Source organism: Malaclemys terrapin, chromosome 2 (assembly GCF_027887155.1).
Source record: "Malaclemys terrapin pileata isolate rMalTer1 chromosome 2, rMalTer1.hap1, whole genome shotgun sequence".
Lineage (NCBI taxonomy): Eukaryota > Metazoa > Chordata > Testudines > Emydidae > Malaclemys > Malaclemys terrapin.
Window position 1 is genome coordinate 28,602,711 of NC_071506.1, and position 17,577 is coordinate 28,620,287.

Here is a 17,577-nt window from a genome sequence, read left to right on the forward strand (position 1 = left end):
AAGTTCAACAGGGTAACTGTGCATTGTCTGAAACAGTAGTCCATCTCATCAGCTTTAATTTACCGCATTTAAGTTTCATTGCAGGTCCCTTTGGTCTTGTAGTATGAGAGTGTGAATACAATGTCATTGCAAATAAAACAGTTTCTATTTATATAATAGAGCAGTTTGTTCTTTGGTTTTGTATAAGTATTGTAGAGAAAATATATATTGGGTCATTGTAGAGGATAGTGGCAGGAAGAACTAAAAAGTGTTTTAGGACTTTGCTTGAGTATTTTAGAGATTGCTTTTTCATTTTCTAATATGTTCCTATAGCTGTTCTCACATTATATCTTAGAATAGATTTGTTCTGTCTGTAAGAGTTCACAAACAAAGGTTATTGGAGACTTTATTGCCAATATAAGCATGTATGTGTTTCCTTCTTTTAAACCTGACATATTTTGAATGTAGAATTTATTGGAACAGTTGGAATGCATTTTGTTTTCTTGGTTGTTGCAGTCTTATTCTAAGTATAGAGTACAGGACTGCAAAAAGCTCAGACTCCAAAATACAAAGATCAAATATAAGAGGTAGCTTTATATTGATGGTGTCAAGGTCAGGTAAAAAATGAACCTCGCTGGTATTGTTCCTTTAGAAATAGCATTGTGTAGTGTTTGCAAGGAATTTATAAGGAACATACAGGATATATACAGAGGCTTACAGAACCAAAAGTAGCACATTTAATCTATTCTTCATTCTTTTTGTCAATCCCACTCAGGGATCACAACTAAATCTACACTGTAATCTCCTGGAGTCAGGGAACATGTTTTCTACATGTACTATAAGGCTCCTCGCATGCTTGTAAGTATTGTAAAAAAAATAATGATCTGATAAACTGCTCCCTTGTCACCACCACCTGCTTTAGACAGAAGTTAAAGTCCACTATAGCTATGCTATTGGTCGAAGACATATTCCATTGATCTGTCCTCACAGATTGACTGCAGTAAGTTTTTAGAACTTTAATGGGAAAGATTCTTTAGCCAGAAGACCAGTTTGTTGGTGGACTAGTGAGATACTGTGATCTTTTGTTATTGGTAACCCATTAACATTCTCTGAATTGTTCTCACAGGTCCACTTGGCTATAGATAGCCTGATCCAAATTCAGGAGCCAGGAAAGAAAGAGGATGAGCCAGTGATTAGAGTATTCACTAAGAACTTCAAGAACTAAGTTGACTTCCTGCTTCTGCCACAAAACTACATCTTTTGTCTCTCTGTGCCTCAATTCCACCTCAAATGGGAAAAATCATTTTTTCTATTTCACATGGGTGTTGTGAGAATAAACACATTAAAGATTGTGAAGTGCTCAGATACTACGGTAATTGGGACCATATCAGTATGGTATCTAGAGAGAAAGAAAGTGACTACAGACTAGACTGGAGAAATTCAGAATCTGACTGCTGCATAGCATTTTAGATGTAGTGGAGGATAATTTTTTTTCTTCCAACACATCACCTGGAAAGCTTTGAAAGGCAGAACTATTAGGTTATAGGCCACTTCGGGCATCCCTAGTGTCTCCCCTCAGTAACTGTCCTGATCATTTCCCAACTTCTTTGTAAGTAAGATTAATCCAACCCTGCTTTAGTGGGAGCATATAAAAAGAGGACAGGAACAAATGCATCACTTTCTCTGGTGGCATTTACTCCAGTTCCAAGAACAAAAGTAACTGTTGGCTACAAACTGCAGGATGGTGACATTACATTTGGGCCTGAGCACCAGTCTCTGAACTTGATCAAAATTTGGCTGTGGTTAGACTGTGTGCTTTGGTTTGGTCCTTTTATTGAGAAGGCTCACAAGTCATGGTGTCTAGATTTGGACTTTCCAAAGTTCAAGGAGCAAGAGGAAGTGTTGGATCCACTATTTTATTTTTGTCCTATCTAGATGAAATTATATGTGCTTTTATGTAAAGGTAGGGATACTAATAGTACTACAAAATTGCAGGACTGTCTTAGTTTTAAAAGATGCTTTCTAATCTTTTTGTGACTAAAAACAAAAACAGAACAGGTGTTGGTAAAGTGCATTGTTTAGTGGCATATACAGCGTAAGTGATTTTTTTGGTAAGAACATAACTTATAATCATATTTTTTCATATTTCTTTGTGATACCTTTTTGCATATAATTTTGTTTTTTAAATATCAGTATTTAAGATTAGCTTCTGCTTCTATGCTTTTACCCAGTTGTGCTACTGGAACTGCAGAATCACAGTACATGACCTACATATATTGTTCGGATACCAGAAAGGCTTCCATGCATGTTGAAATATAGAACATGGGTGAGAGAAAAAGCCATGTAACTGAACAGAAGTTGAAGGGAGATGCTGGTTCTGCACAGTCAATAAAGAGGGACAACCATAAGTGTGTCAATGTAGAAATGTATAATTTTGCCTTGGCAGCAAAATGCTAGGATGTCAAACTGGATCAAACCTCACCTTTTAAAAATTTTATCCTCTTAAACAATCCTATCTCAGGTCTGATATATCAGTAGTCAGAATAAGAAAATGCCACATTCCTGTAGAGGTCAGGGAACCATGTTATGCAAAAGTAAACATTTTGTAAATATCAGAAGAGGAAAATCATTAGATTTAGGCAAGACTGTTGAGGAGTTCCTTAATTTCAATCAATTGGGTGCAATTTTTAGCTGACAACAATAGTTAGAGTAGAAAACCTGCTGCTTGGAACAGCTAATGTGTCTTAAAACAGTAAAACAATCTCCTCTCCTGAAGTCATCTACAACTTTCTTTAAACCAGGGTTAATGGAGATAATATTTAGCAGCAATTATTTAGATGCAAGGCCTTGATTCATTACATATGTATATGAACATTGAATACAGCTGTAAGTTGAAATGTGTCAAATATTAAAATCTAAAGCTCTTATGCTCATGCAAGGAATATGACTAAAACTGGCTGGAATTTTTTTCCATGAAACATTTTTTTTTTTCATCAGAAAATGCTGATTTGTTGAAATCTAAACTTTTCTTGGAACATATTTGTTTTGACAAAACTTTTGTTGGGAAAGTTTCTCAGACCCAGGATGGAGTTTTTAGTCAGCAAGCAAGAGAATCCCATCATAGCCCAATAGATGGGTCATTTATCTGGGGTGAGGGATACCTAGTTTCAGGTCCCTACTGTGCCTTATTTGGAGCAAGGATTTGAAGGTAGGTATCTCACATATCAAGGGAGTATCCTAACCACTGAGCTATTCATTATTTTGGGGTCTTTCTATAGTGTTTTTCACAAAAAAATTGAAAAGTCTATATTTTATCGTGATGTGGAATGAAACCAAATGCCCAAACCTCTGTTTTTCATGGAACAGAATTCTTATTTTCCAGCCAGACCTAGATATGACTGTATATACTGACTCCACTAGCCACTCAATAGGTAAAAGGTCATCACTGTGTGCTCCAACCAGTTGTTCCAGCTGTAACCGACTATATGGAAGTCACTCTGATTTGTTTTATAAGCAAATAATAAAGGTGATGGGATTAAATAGGGTTTGGTGGAAAATTGTCCCTTTGTCATGTAACTTATTTTAGGTGTTTATATATCATTGTGGTATCCAGTGGCATCCAGGTAGTAACTGCAGGTATTATTTGAAGACTGTGGAACTGCACAGGTGTAACTGAGGGCAGAATTTAGCTTAAAGAGCTTAGTCATGGGAGGAAAGATGGAAATAACCTACACTGACTTGAATCCTATGAGCAGATGCGGTCGCCCCATCTCAAAAAAAGATATATTGGAATTGGAAAAGGTTCAGAAAAGGGCAACAAAAATGATTAAGGGTATGGAACAGCTTCATATTAAGAGAGATTAATAAGATTGGGACTTTTCAGCTTGGAAAAGAGACGATTAATGCGGGATATGATAGAGGTCTATAAAATTATGACTGGTGTGGAGAAAGTAAATAAGGAAGTGTTGTTTACACCTTCTCATAACACAAGAACTAGGGGTCACCAAATGAAATTAATAGGCGGCAGGTTTAAAACAAACAAAAGGAAGTATTTCTTCACACAACAGACAGTCAACCTGTGGAACTCCTTGCCAGAGAATGTTGTGATGCCAAGACTATAACAGGGTTAAAAAAAGAACTAGATAAATTCATGGAAGATAGATCCATCCATAGAATTTAGCCAGGATGGGCAGGGATGGTGTCACTAGCCTCTGTTTGCCAGAAGCTGGGAATGGGCGACGGGATGGATCACTTGATGATTGCCTGTTCTGTTAATTTCCTCTGGGGCACCTGGCATTGGGCACTGTCGGAAGACCGGATATTGGGCTAGATGGATCTTTGGTCTGACCCAGCATGGCGGTTCTTATGTTCTTATGACCTTACAGGGCTTGGAGTCACAGATAAAACATTTTGTTAGTACACTGATGAGATCAGATATGTAAATTCAGGGAAAGAGAATAAATGTGGAATACCATACTATTGACTCTTTTGGAGTGTAACCATGTTTGAAGGGATCTGTGGAAATTCTTTTATTGCTTTTGTTGATAACTAGAAATGCAATCATTTCAGATTCCTTCATTTGGTTCATGGCCTTTTGTTTGTTATGCTTAATACTTTCAAGACTTCTTGCTTCTCTGTATTCAGTGCTGAATAACCACTATTTTGAAATCAAGTTAAAACTTAACTTGGTTGGGCTTTCATTTTTAAGACACAAGATACAATAAACCAACAGGTAGAAACCATGTTGTTTTCTGTATCCTGCATTCAGTTATAGAAATTACAGTTAGAAAAGACCTGTTAGGCCATTTACTCCATCACTTTTCCAGACTAGTGCAGAATTTTCCCCTATAGCACAGAATTGTTCCCTGCACTACATTTTCTATGACCTGATCAAAGCCCCATTGAGGTCAATGGAAAGATTCCCACTGACTTCAGTTATCTTTGGGTCAGTCCCCTAGTGCATTGTCCAGTCTCCTAGTAAAAAATGTCCCCAGTGAAGACTGTTTTCTTTAAAAAATCTATAGATGGAAGGCATAATAACAAAAATTGTACAAGGCTGGCAGAGAGCTCTGTATTAATATCAAAATAAGTTTTAAAAGGATCATACATTTAGTAAAAATACTGAACGCTTTCCTAGCTCTTTTAGTCTTCATCTGAGTGAACAATTACCAGCAGCCTGAGGGCAGCAAGATAATGCTGTCATCTTATTTACAGCATTATAATCTAATGTCAACAATTTATCTAGCAGCATTTTGCAATGACAAATCAGACTGTTTCCCATCATTTCAGCTTTGGACTTTTGAAGAGATTGTTCTAATTTGATCCTGCAGTTGGAAGTGCATCTTTCCTTAAGGGCTAATGAGTTTAGAAGTTCAGTTTTGTAGCTGAATGTTTACTTGACATACAATTAGATGTTTATTCCCTTATCTATAGTACCTTTTAGAAAACCATTCTTGATGAATCTTCAGATCCAATAATTCAGAGTCACATGTCATTTCAAGCAGAGCACACATAATACAAAATGAGAATTTTTTTATTAAAAATTCTTAATATATTTTACTTAATAATGATAAGAATATTTGAGAGCACCTATAAACACACACAAAGTATTATTCAGTAAATCCCACTTTGACCCATTATGTAGTAAATTACAGATGAGCGGATTGGTAGCAAGATAAAATCTTTATTATGAACAAGAACTAGGTACAGCAATGAAGTAATAAAACTACCAACTACTCTATGTAGCTGCAGCCTGCAACTGCCTTGTTCTGGGCTTCCTTGTTTCTACCCCAGCAGGAAACAACCCAGGAAACCAAAAACAGCATCTATAGTACACAGGAAGTGTAGCAGCTCTACACTTCTTGAAAGGACTTACCCTGTATCACACAGCGGACAGCCTTAACACCCAGGGGAAGATGGGGTCAGGGAATCCTCCTTATGTCAAGGAGCTGTTCCATAACCCTTCCCCAGTTCAGGATTGGAGCAGCTTCTACATGACTGTACCCAAACATAGCCAGGAAATGGACAATGGCTCTGTCCTTTCACCAGTGCACTCTCCTACACCCATATCCCCACTGCACAGCAACACAGAGTGTCCAGGATGTGAAGGTGCTTTGTGGTGGTTCCTCTAATCCAGCCTATCCCCATAGAGTGGAACCGTATCAGTTCATTTATGAGCTGGGGCTCCTGCAGAATGGACCAATCCTTCTTAATTTTTGTTACATACAATTTCATAGAATTCATAATCTATTTCTCTGAGTGTATTTCACAATTGATGTACTGCCAGGTCACAGCTGATGTGCTCCATGGTCTTATGGTAGAAAATTCCCTTTGGAATTTGGGGATTGATTTTCTATTCTGAGTTCCTTATCTGCCTGTTTTGTTTTTCATTTAGATTCCATCCTGCAGTTGTATTTTGTGTGTATCACAGGTATTTTGTAAGAAGTTGGTTGCTTCCCGCTGAGACTTCAACTACTCCAATCTGTTCAGGAGAAAAGAGACTGACTTTCATCTCTCTTTTGAATTCTGGTTTTTGTCTTAGCATGATAAGTGGCAGATTCCAAGGACACAAATAGAAGTGTTTTGTTTCACTTCTCCCTCAGGTTCTGTGACATGCTGGCCAGAGTTTTTGGGGGTAGGAAGAGGCAAATGGAAAGTTTTTGTTTATTAATGGTTATTTTTAAAGATATCTGTATCCTAGATCCTATCTTAGGTCTGAATCCTGCAAGTAGGCCCAGGCTGACAGGTACCTGCACCTGAGAAAGGCCCCATTGACTGTGATGGGGTTAAATATGGTGGATTAGGGCCTTGGATAATAAGCACCTAGTTAACCAATAGAGCTCTAGTTCACTGTGGGTGTGGGTGAGAAGGACGATGAAGGGACTGCACAGCACTGAATATGTGGTCAGAATTGGAGCAACAATAATAGTGTTGCTCTGATTAGGCCTGAATGCTTTTTGGGAGGTGCTGAGTGGAGTTGGGTGAAATTTGTCTGAAACTTTTTGTCAGTGAAAATGCAGATTCAGGTAACAGAAACATTTAGAGAATGTGTGTCAATTTTATTGATTTTGTTTCAGTCAAAAGAAAAATAAATATTTAAAATGGAAACATTTAATTTCAACATTTTTGAAATGAAAAATGTTGAGTATTTGTAATCACACCAGCTTTTTCTTTAGAAATTAACTTCAATTTTATTTTGTTTTAAAGCTCAAAAATGAAACATTTTGTGCTGTGTCAAATGAAGCATTTTGTTTGAAACAATTTATTTTCCCCTGACTTTTTTGGAATTGTCAGTAAACTGAAAAATCAGATGTTTGCACAGAGTTAGTGCTTGGTGCTCTCAGCTCCAAAAGCTTCCAGTCTCTCCCCCTTTTTCCCCTGCCTCCCCTGTAAAGACCCATATCTGGCTGACATACAGCCAGAGCCGGCTCTGGCTTTTTTGCCGCCCCAGGCAAAAAAGCCTCCGGCCGCCCCCGCCCCCAGCGCAGCAGAGGAGGGCGCGGGGGGGGGGGGCGCGGCCGGAGCCCCGGGGGGAAGGCAGAGAGCCCCGGCCGGGGTTCCGCTCTCCCCGGCAGCCAGAGCGCCGGGGGGAGGGCGGAGAGCCCGGCCGGGGCTCCACTTTCCCCGGCGGCCAGAGCGCCGCGGGGAGGGCGGCGAGCCCAGCCGTGGCCCCGCTCTCCCCGGCGGCTGGAGCCGGAATGCCGCACCGCGCCGCCCCGCTCCAGGTGCCGCCCCAAGCACAAGCTTGGTGGGCTGGTGCCTGGAGCCGGCCCTGCATACAGCAATGAGGAACAAAAATTGGTCCCCTCCATTTCTGTACTTCCCTGGTCAATTAAACTAGTGATATCCCCAGAATAGCAAAAAATATGTATAGCATCTAATATCCTGAGTTTCCCAGAAAACAAAAAAGCTTCTTTCTGACCTAACTACTCTTAAATGCTGCTTTGTTTTCCAAAGGTTCTCCTCATAATAAAGAAAGCAGGTAAATAAGTGAGGTGAAAAATAGACTTGTCAGATTTTCAGAGAAGAGATCATTAGGCCACCCTGCTGTTTTTATGGTTTTATTTATGATTACACACTGTGGTACATGAAATTACTACTGTAGAAAAACGTGTTTACCTACCCATTTTTAATAGACAGAGGAACAGTAGACTCCAGTTGCAAAGGATGAATGGTATATGGCAGGCTACCAAAGCATCTGCTAGCCATTATGTAAGGAAATTGTCCCATAGCATACATACTGTATGAGTCACAAGGTGCATTTTGTTGTAATGGTAAATCCACCTGTTTTGCTCAGTAGCAGTGTAAAGCCTAGGGGGAAATGCATTTTTTAAGTGGCATACTTGTTTGCAGTGCAGCGTTACCCACCACGAGCTCTCTTTGGATGTTGGGGAGAAGAGCAACAAAGGGACATCCATAATGAAAATGACTCGGTGTAATTTTTGCCCCTCATACTGGTCCAAGTAAATGAAAGTGTGGTATCACAAAAACACAAGCTCCTGTTTCTATTGAAATTGTGTTTTGTGATGCCACATAGTTTTGTATGCAAATAGTGCCTGAAGTGAAATTGTATCTTCTCATTACACAAATCTCTTAATTCCACAAGATACAAGATTGCAGCTTTGATATATCTTTAGGCAAATGATTTTCTCTGGAAGGACTATCAATTTTTTATTCTGTATGATAAAAGATCAGAACAAGTATTAGCTGTGCCCAGTTTCAGTTTGTTCCCAGTACTGTCTCTCTCATTCTCTCTCTCTCTCTCTCTCTGTGCTTGGTGTCCAGACTTAATTTTATGTTGTATGTTAACTATTTTACCGAAGGAGGTCTAAATGCCAATAGGCAACTGCACAGTACACTCAATTCAGATAGATGCAGGAGGTCAGCAATACTGAGAAGACATCAGTGGGTAGAGATGTGCACATCTGTTCCACTAAGCATGTATATGCCAATCTACACTTTTACAAACTTTTACAGAAATCTCTCAAATGTACAAGACACAATCTTCCTTGATCCAGTGATTCCAACAGAGGGTAGAGGATGGCTGCAAATGAAAATATGCTGATTCTCTAGACCTGAAGCAGAAATGAACGTGCTTCATTTTTTCTCATTACTGGTTTCATCCTTTTGTGAACACTGGCTCTTGTCTGCTATGGTTTCTTGCTAGAGGAGCCAGCGCTCCTGCTTGTTACATCTCTACATGTACTTATGAGGTTTGAACACTGGTGACTCTAACCATTTCCTTGTACCATCATCCATCATCTTCTGCAAAAGTAGCAAGACCTTATCAAGAAACAGCAGCCAAAATGTTTCAGAAAAATGAAATCACAAAGGGTTGAAACCACAGTGAAGCCTTCTTTGATACAAATGGAATGTGAGATATGAAATTTAATTTTGATAAGCATGGGCTCAGAAAAACCGTGAATAAGGGAGTTTTCACTATATTTATATACACAGTGGATATTGACGTTGGGAGACAAATTCTTATTTTGCATAAATATCCCACCTCAAGACTCACTTCTGCCATGTTAACTAATGTTGGCGGGGGATGGAACAGGTGGAGATAGCTGTTGTATTTTTTGTTTTGTTTTCAGATTTTTTTAAAAAATTGGAACCACCAAGCCTGTATAATTGTGAGATCTTAGTACTGTTTGATGACCTGACTCCTCCCTGTTTTCTCCTTGTGGATTGTTGCACTTGCTTGTTATGCCTTGTTTTCAATGAAAGAGTAAGCTCTTTCAGGTAGGGTCTATGTCTGTCTATGCTTTTGTACAGCACGCAGGGCCGGCTCCAGGCACCAGCTTGGCAAGCAGGTGCTTGGGGTGGCCAGTCCGGAGAGGGGTGGCATGTCCAGCTATTCGGCGGCAATTCGGCGGAGGGTCCCTCACTCCCGCTCGGAGAGAAGGACCTCCCGCCGAATTGCTGTCGCAGATCGCGATTGCGGCTTTTTTTTTTTTTTGGGCTGCTTGGGGCGGCAAAAACCCTGGAGCCAGCCCTGACAGCACCTAGCATAATAGGGCTATGATCCTAATTGAGGCCTTTGTAACACAATACAAATAATAATCAGAAAGTTGTTTGGATAATTAACATTCAAAGAAAGTTTCACATCAGTTGGTTACTTTTGTTATTCAAAGCAGTGTGCGTATTATAGAATATAGTTATTACTTCTTGGCTATGCCAAATACTGTTACTAAGTGATCTGTTAAGAACATGTAATTGCATGTTTATTAATCAAAACTATGTAACGTAAAAGAGAGAGAGAGCATGCTATCCCAGATAATTTCAAATTCTAGCAAGCCAATTAAACAATGAGAAGAAACAGGCAGCACATTTCTGCGCAGCTATTGCATAAGGGTGGTGATAAAAGGAAGAAGGGTGGAAGTAAAATTACCTGATCAGCCAGGACTAATAACTTCCTAAAGGGCAGGAGTCACAAAAGGAATTAGGTGCTTAGCCACTGAACTCTGTGGGCACCTAAATTCATACAGTGCTTAAATTTTTACAGTCAAAGTTTCCTAGGTACCTCTGTTTCTACATCTGAACATGCACTGAGCCCCACACCAGATGTCTGGATGGCTAAGTCTCAAAGAGATAGGCATTCCTCTGCCAAATTCCCCTGTGGGGCCTGATCTGGTAGATGTGCTCAGACACTGCCTACCAGATTAATGCCCTATAGGTGAGTTTGCACAAAACGGCCAAGAGCAGCAGCCCCTCATATTTTTTTTAATCCAGTGGTTAGGGTACTCACCTCAGATATAGTAGACCGCCAGCTCAAGTCCCCCCTCCACCGAAGGGAGACAAGGCATTTCAACAGGGTTCTGCCACCTCTGTGGTAAGTGCCCTAACCACTGGCTATTCTGAGGTGGGGTTCCTTCAGTCTCTCCTCTTGAAGCTGATCTGCTGTGGATAATACAGAGTCATTACAGCATGGGGACTGGATCTTGGGGAACCCACCACACAAGTAAGTGCTCTAACCACCAGGCTACACAGTCAGTTTCATACTTACTCTTTCTCTAGCCTGATGGCTTTTTAAAATGATTTATCCACAGTGGAAGAGCTTCAAAGGCAGAGACTGATGGAATTCCCCATCACAATACTGTACAGCCCAGTAGTCAGGGCACTTACCTGAGAGGTGGCAGATCCCTGTTTAAATTCCTTTTCTCCCTCAGGTGGAGGAGGAACTTGGATTGGGATCTCCCATATCCCAGGTGAGTCCCTAGCTATTAGGCTAAAAGTTGAGGGAGGTTGTCTTCCACCCACCCACAGCCCCAACCTCTTGCCAAAACGGCATAGGTGCCTAACACAAGGGAGGTTTGCAGCTGATAATTCTAAGCAGCGGCATGTGCCTGTCTGCAGCCCTGATTTAGGGGACTATCTCTGAGAAAAGGGCTGGTCTCACACCCCATTGACTAGCTTAGGCAAAGAGCTGCCTAGCATGTTGGTTTTGTGAACCCCATTCTGAGGCACCAATCTCTCCCCATTAATTGTATTGGGAGCCTAGGTGCTGAACTCAGGCTTTGAGAATCCTAATGTTTTTCTAGGCAACTAAAAGACAGGTGCCACAATGCTCAGCATCACCACACCTAAATTACTTTGTAAATCTAGCCTGAAATGCATTGGGGATGTAATGCAAGCCTTATTGGTTACTGCCCATCTAAACATGTATAAGTACAATAACGTTACAATAGGACAAATGTCTTAATTATTAACTACTACAACCTTTATTTGCTGGACATTATAAACTGAAATCAATACTGTAGAAACAGGAGGCTCCAATTATGTGTGCCATTTAATTTCAAAGTAAGGAATTATTTTCATTAGGAGTACTGGCTTGGGTTGTCTAGTTTTATATGGTTGGTAAGTACAGTTTGCAAGAGTGTGGCACTTATTGATTAGACAATATTTACTGTCTTAATGGTGTGAATAAATTATAAATTAACATGAACTAATTATTTTTTATTCATGTTTTTGGTGTAATCATGCACGCTACTTCTGTTACGTTCTAAGTCCATTTAAAATGGAACATATATTAAGAGCTGATTATGTAAAGAGTAAGTCTGATCAAGAAGACATTTTTCAGATTACACTTCAAGCCTGAAGAATTATTAGAACATACTGTTAGCTGGAAATGAGCACATTTGCAAAGTGAGTATTAGGTAAATAACTTCATAATTGAATCCCCTACGTCTTAAAGGCTAGACAATGCCACCTTTCTTATGTTGAGTAGAACCATTCTTCTCAAGCAGTTGCATTTCAGTGGGGCTATTCGAGGAGTAAGATACTAGTTAACTTCAGTAAGGGTGGCAGGATCTGGCCCTAAACCAGTATTGGCAGAGGAAGAGAAAAGTGATAGTGTGCCATGCAATATTTAAACACATGGACTTTCTATTTTAGATGTCACTTTTATGCATATATGTCTTATCAAACTATGTATGGAATTATACACCCCAAACCCTGACTTCATTGATCTACTAATACCATTCGGCTGCAGTATTAAAACAAGGGCATGAGACACAAATATCTTAAACTTTGTAACAAACTCATTGTAACTGATGTATTTGTTCCCACACAGGAGGAGTGAGACACTGGACAATCTATTAATTTGTTTTCCAATTTGAATAAAAATACAGTCTCATAAACAAAGAAGGGAGCTAATACCATTTGGACAAACACATTTACATTACAGGCACTTACTAGGAATGTTTACACTTTGCTTTATTTAAAATATGCTGAGAAGAATGCTCTAAATCTCCCTCTAAATGTGTATATATATATATTTTACATCACTATATATTCTCCAACCTGGTCATGCCTAAATGACAGCATTCATGTGAATGGGGTGTGGGAAAACTGGGAATAAGCCTTTAGCCAGCTCCACCCACTGCACAATGTGTGTGCACATACGCACACACATTTGTTTGGCTGCTTATGGATCTGCTTGGAGACCTAAACTCCTTTGAGGATTTTTTCTTTTTTCCCTGGTCTCTTCCTTTTGCTGAGTGCAGTCACTATAAAGTGAGGCAACACTAGTCTTGGCAAGCCAGTCAATTGACCAGTCAAATAATGTCAATTGGCCAACTATTATTTTACCATGGTCATTTATTATCAGATATTCCAGAAATAATGCCCTTAGGTAGGCAGTAACCTACCTTTCTGACTGCATCATTGTACCATGTGTCAGCAAGCTACTTAAATTCTACTCTACTACATGCTAATGCACCTTCTCGGGATGAAATGATGAAATTGTTAAAAGTTGAGCATTTTGATTAGCTGGAGTCTTTCTAGAACAAACATTGTATGTATGTGTATCTTTAGTTGCATCAATACAGGCAACAGCTAACAAAGAAGATTAAACAAGTTAAAATACATGAACCCTGCCCCAGGGAGTTTACAATCTAAACTGACTAGACCAACCCCCCTTCCCCCAATATTAACCCACAAGACAATGGGGGAGGGAGAAGAGAATTCACACTCACTAAACCTCCTCTCTCAACGCAAACAGAAAAATTAAGCCTCTGTCATCATCCACAAAGCCCCCCCAATACCTCTGTCATCATCGGCAAAGCAAATAACCTACATTAAATACCCATGTAAATAAACCCCCAGTTCCCTTCCACACACACCCAAATATATATCCCCATCCAAAAGATATCTCCAAAAAGATAATGAAAAGCAAGATGCTTGTAGAGTAGGTCTTGCTGCCTACTTAGCATAAGTCCATTTAAAATTACTTTTTCCTTTTATATATGTTTCTTTTATTTCTGTTTAATTTCTTGTCTTTTGTAACTCTTCAGTCTTGAATAACATTTTCATTAAAATAAAAACCTAACATTGCTAAAAAAAAAGTTATAATTATTTGGTTCATTTTTTGAACTTCATGTAATTGTTTTTTTGCATTTTTCTAAGTTAAAATAACTCAATAAAGTAATTTTTTTTATAATTAGGTGTAAGTATCTATCTAAGGCAAAGCCTTTCCATATAAAGTCTTATTATTTTTTGTTACTGTTGTTTCGGTTCTAATAAATTAGTACCTTAACCTATTTAACCCTTTTGACTTATAACAATATTTGACCAATGTTTGACTGGTCAATCAACCAATTATTTTTGGAAGGGTCAAATGCCCAACTGTAGGCAACACTCCCTCATCACATGACTGTTAGTCCTATCATGACCAAAATTAGTGTGTGTTCCCTTCCTACTTTTGAGCTGTTTTAACTATGGATCCAGACCAGGCAGAAGAAGATTAAAGAGAAAGTGTTCCTTGGGGGGAAATTGAATTGATTCTTTACCAAATTACAGTCACAGATGAAGCAGCAATCAAGACATCTCTAATTAAATGCCCTTCAGAATACAGAGTAGCTAGTCACCAGAGAACATTACAAAATTAACTATAGTATCTAGAGTAGATAGCTCTCAACATCAGTATAATTGGTACACTTTGCAGAACTCATGGAGTAATGCCTTAAGGTTAAAAAAAAAGAAATCACATTACTGATATCCTACCTCTACTTATTATACAGTACAATTTGTGAAAAATAGAGAAGAATGTTCAGTAACTTCAAACCCTGACTTTTAGCATTCTAGACTTTCCATCAATTTCAAGCTCCCGCTTATAGGAATGGAATTACCGATCATAATTAAACTCTCTATATTTCGCATTTTATGAGTAAGAGTGTGCCTGAATTTCTATATTAGCAGCAGAAAATGTATTAGTTATTGAGACACCATGGTATTTGTACTGCTTCAATCAAGACCAAATTGAAATTGCTATGATGCAATTTTTTTCATATCTTTTTTTCTTCAGGAAACAAAATCCACACCTTCATTAATAATTATTAATATTATAAATATTTCACTAGGAGGGTGGTGAAACACTGGAATGCGTTACCTAGGGAGGTGGTGGAGTCTCCTTCCTTGGAGGTTTTTAAGGCCCGGCTTGACAAAGCCCTGGCTGGGATGATTTAGCTGGGAATTGGTCCTGCTTTGAGCAGGGGGTTGGACTAGATGACCTCTTGAGGTCCCTTCCAACTCTGATATTCTATGATTCTATGATTCTATGAATTCACATTTTTTCCCTTAAAAATATCACAATATCTTTTTTCTCACTTTTATAAAGGAAAAAATGCTCAGTAGCTGTGTTGCTGGTCAGCAATCTACTGGCTCCTGATACACGTCTTTATCGATCCAGCAAGATCATCTCTCCACATTATCTGCTGTTTTCTTCTTTAGTGTTTCTGAAGAACAAAAGTTATGAAATAGTTTAAAATATGTCTAGTCAGAGGAAAAGGAACCTCCACATACATCAGATTTAAGAATAGGAGCAAAATATTGAGTTTGCCGTTCTCTTATAATGAGCTCTGGATCTGTTTCTGGGCGGCACTGCACACTCCTGATAGGGGTTGAGAGTTCTCAGCACCCATCATTTGCAATGTGTGTTTAGTTAGTAGGTTGGGAGTCTCTTTTGTTTTGGTTTTGCTGTGTTATATTTTATATTAAGTGAAAATATTTTCCCAGAAACTCGATGGACACAGGTATTAGAAAAAATGAGGGAAAATGTCCCCCAGTGAAATGGAAAGAAAGGAAAAAAACCTATATTTAAACAAAATAAAATAATAATGGGTCAGCCATAAAATCACAAAAGCAATGAAATTCTAAGTTGAGACTTAAAGTAAACTATTAGTTTATCATGATTTTCAAATAGAAAGTCTGAGTTGACAGAAACATTATACACTGTAACTTTGAAATCAGGAAGGTGAAGCTTTGTTAGATCAATGAATTCTAGAGGAGAGCCCTTTACCCCTCCCATACAAAATGCCCTGCTGGCAGTTCCCAGACAGTTCATGAGGGATTGTGGTGATAGCATACTGGCTGATCTTATCTGCTGTGGAAGTGATTTCAGAGGAAGGAATTCTCTCAAGTAACTAGGATCCAAATTATAACGCACTTTAAAAGAAATCAATTTCCATATTTGAATTGTACCCGCACCTGTAAGAAATAGGTAGCGAATTCAATCTGTGGAGTATTTGCATAACTTGCTCCTTCAGTTCCATCCATTAAGTGGTTAGGCTGCAAATGTTGCATCAGGGGAAGAAGCTGAATATTTTTTCAAGGGCAGCCCCGTATAGGGAGTATTACAGTTTTATGAAGCCACAAGTACATTGATTTACAGGCAAAGTCAATACCAAAGAGAAATTCTACACAATTGGGGGTCCAACTGTAACCTTAGTATTGCAAACGTCACTGATGAATACTGAGCATGTGTCCTCAAGCATGTCCATCAAATTCCCTAGCTAATTTTGTCAGCCAGCCAACATCACTTTTGTCCTTTGTAATTTCAACCTTGGTGAATTTACTCTACTACAAATCCCAGTATCAACAAAGCACTTGGAAAGCAAGATGCTGCAACACCTGAGTCAGATGAAATGGAGATGGTGGACTGAATGTCAAACTGTCTTCCACAGCTGCCTGTTGTGTATATATGGATCTGACAAAAAACAAAAACAAACAAGCACAAACAAACAAACCCAAAAAACACCACAGCTGGAAAACCCTGCAATAGAGCCTTTTGAGTGGATGAATAATTACTCAACACTACCCTCTGGGATCTCTCTCTGAATTAAAAACAAAACCATCCGAGTAATTCTTCCCACAATTACTAGGCACTACAGTAGACTTTAGAAAAACACTTCTGTGAGGTTAAGATACATAGTGTAAATTATCCTAACAGCCCACATTTAAGTGAACTGTGATCCCTTCCTTTTTTGTGTATAAAACTGTATACTGCGTAAAACTCTGTGGACAAAAAACCATCTAACATAAGATCTCTCATAACTATCTATAAAATATATAACGTAAAAAATATTGGGACAGATCCTTAGCTGGTGTAAATCTGGCATGCCTGTGTAGTTTCTAGAGTATTAATGTCCCTCTTTATGTACAATCTTCCTGAGCTGACCTACCTCACCTGTGCCAGGCCACATAAATGCCAGTCGGACAGCTTCCTCATGAGATTTTAGAAAACCAATTTCACAAATAATATAAACTATATATTCTACTCCTTTATATAGATTGTCTGTCTTATGATGGACATTTGTAGTGAGCAATAAGTTTGAAACAGTACAGTTGCATTTTTATACACAATTAACCATGAGTTATGCTTATATTTTTAGGTTAACAGGATTTCATCTTCCTCCACCTGTGACAAGTACAAAGTCTGTGTTTTCACTGCGTTTGACAAGTGACTTTGCAGTTAGTGCCCATGGGTTTAAAGTATACTATGAAGGTAAGAGAGCATGATTAACACTCTTCTTAACAACAGGATTTGAAAGCTTTACCTCATCCCTACATATAACAGGGCTCAAATGTGACATTTTGCTAGTTGAACTGAACCAGGTACTTTTATTAAAAGGTTTAAAATATTTCAATAACCTTTCAATTAGATGCCAGGATCTGTCATAAAAATCAATGGTTTTAAATACTCCATAATAAATTCCTTATCTTGCCCCAAAACTGATTGATTTCCCACATTGTTTTTCAACCCATCTCACTGTCTGATAGTTGTGGCATTAACATTTTGGAAAGTATTACATATACTTGTAA

The 17,577-nt window shown here is 38.8% G+C and overlaps 1 protein-coding gene across 4 annotated transcripts in view; it reads left to right on the plus strand.

Annotated features, from left to right (window-relative positions):
* Positions 1 to 17,577, plus strand: part of CSMD3 (CUB and Sushi multiple domains 3) — a 1,152,075-nt gene that overhangs the window by 159,356 nt on the left and 975,142 nt on the right. For all 4 annotated transcript variants that reach the window (XM_054020295.1, XM_054020294.1, XM_054020296.1 and 1 more), the window contains exon 3: positions 17,148 to 17,260. In XM_054020295.1, the coding sequence (XP_053876270.1) occupies positions 17,148 to 17,260 (113 nt within the window). The remainder of the gene's footprint in view (positions 1 to 17,147; positions 17,261 to 17,577) is intronic.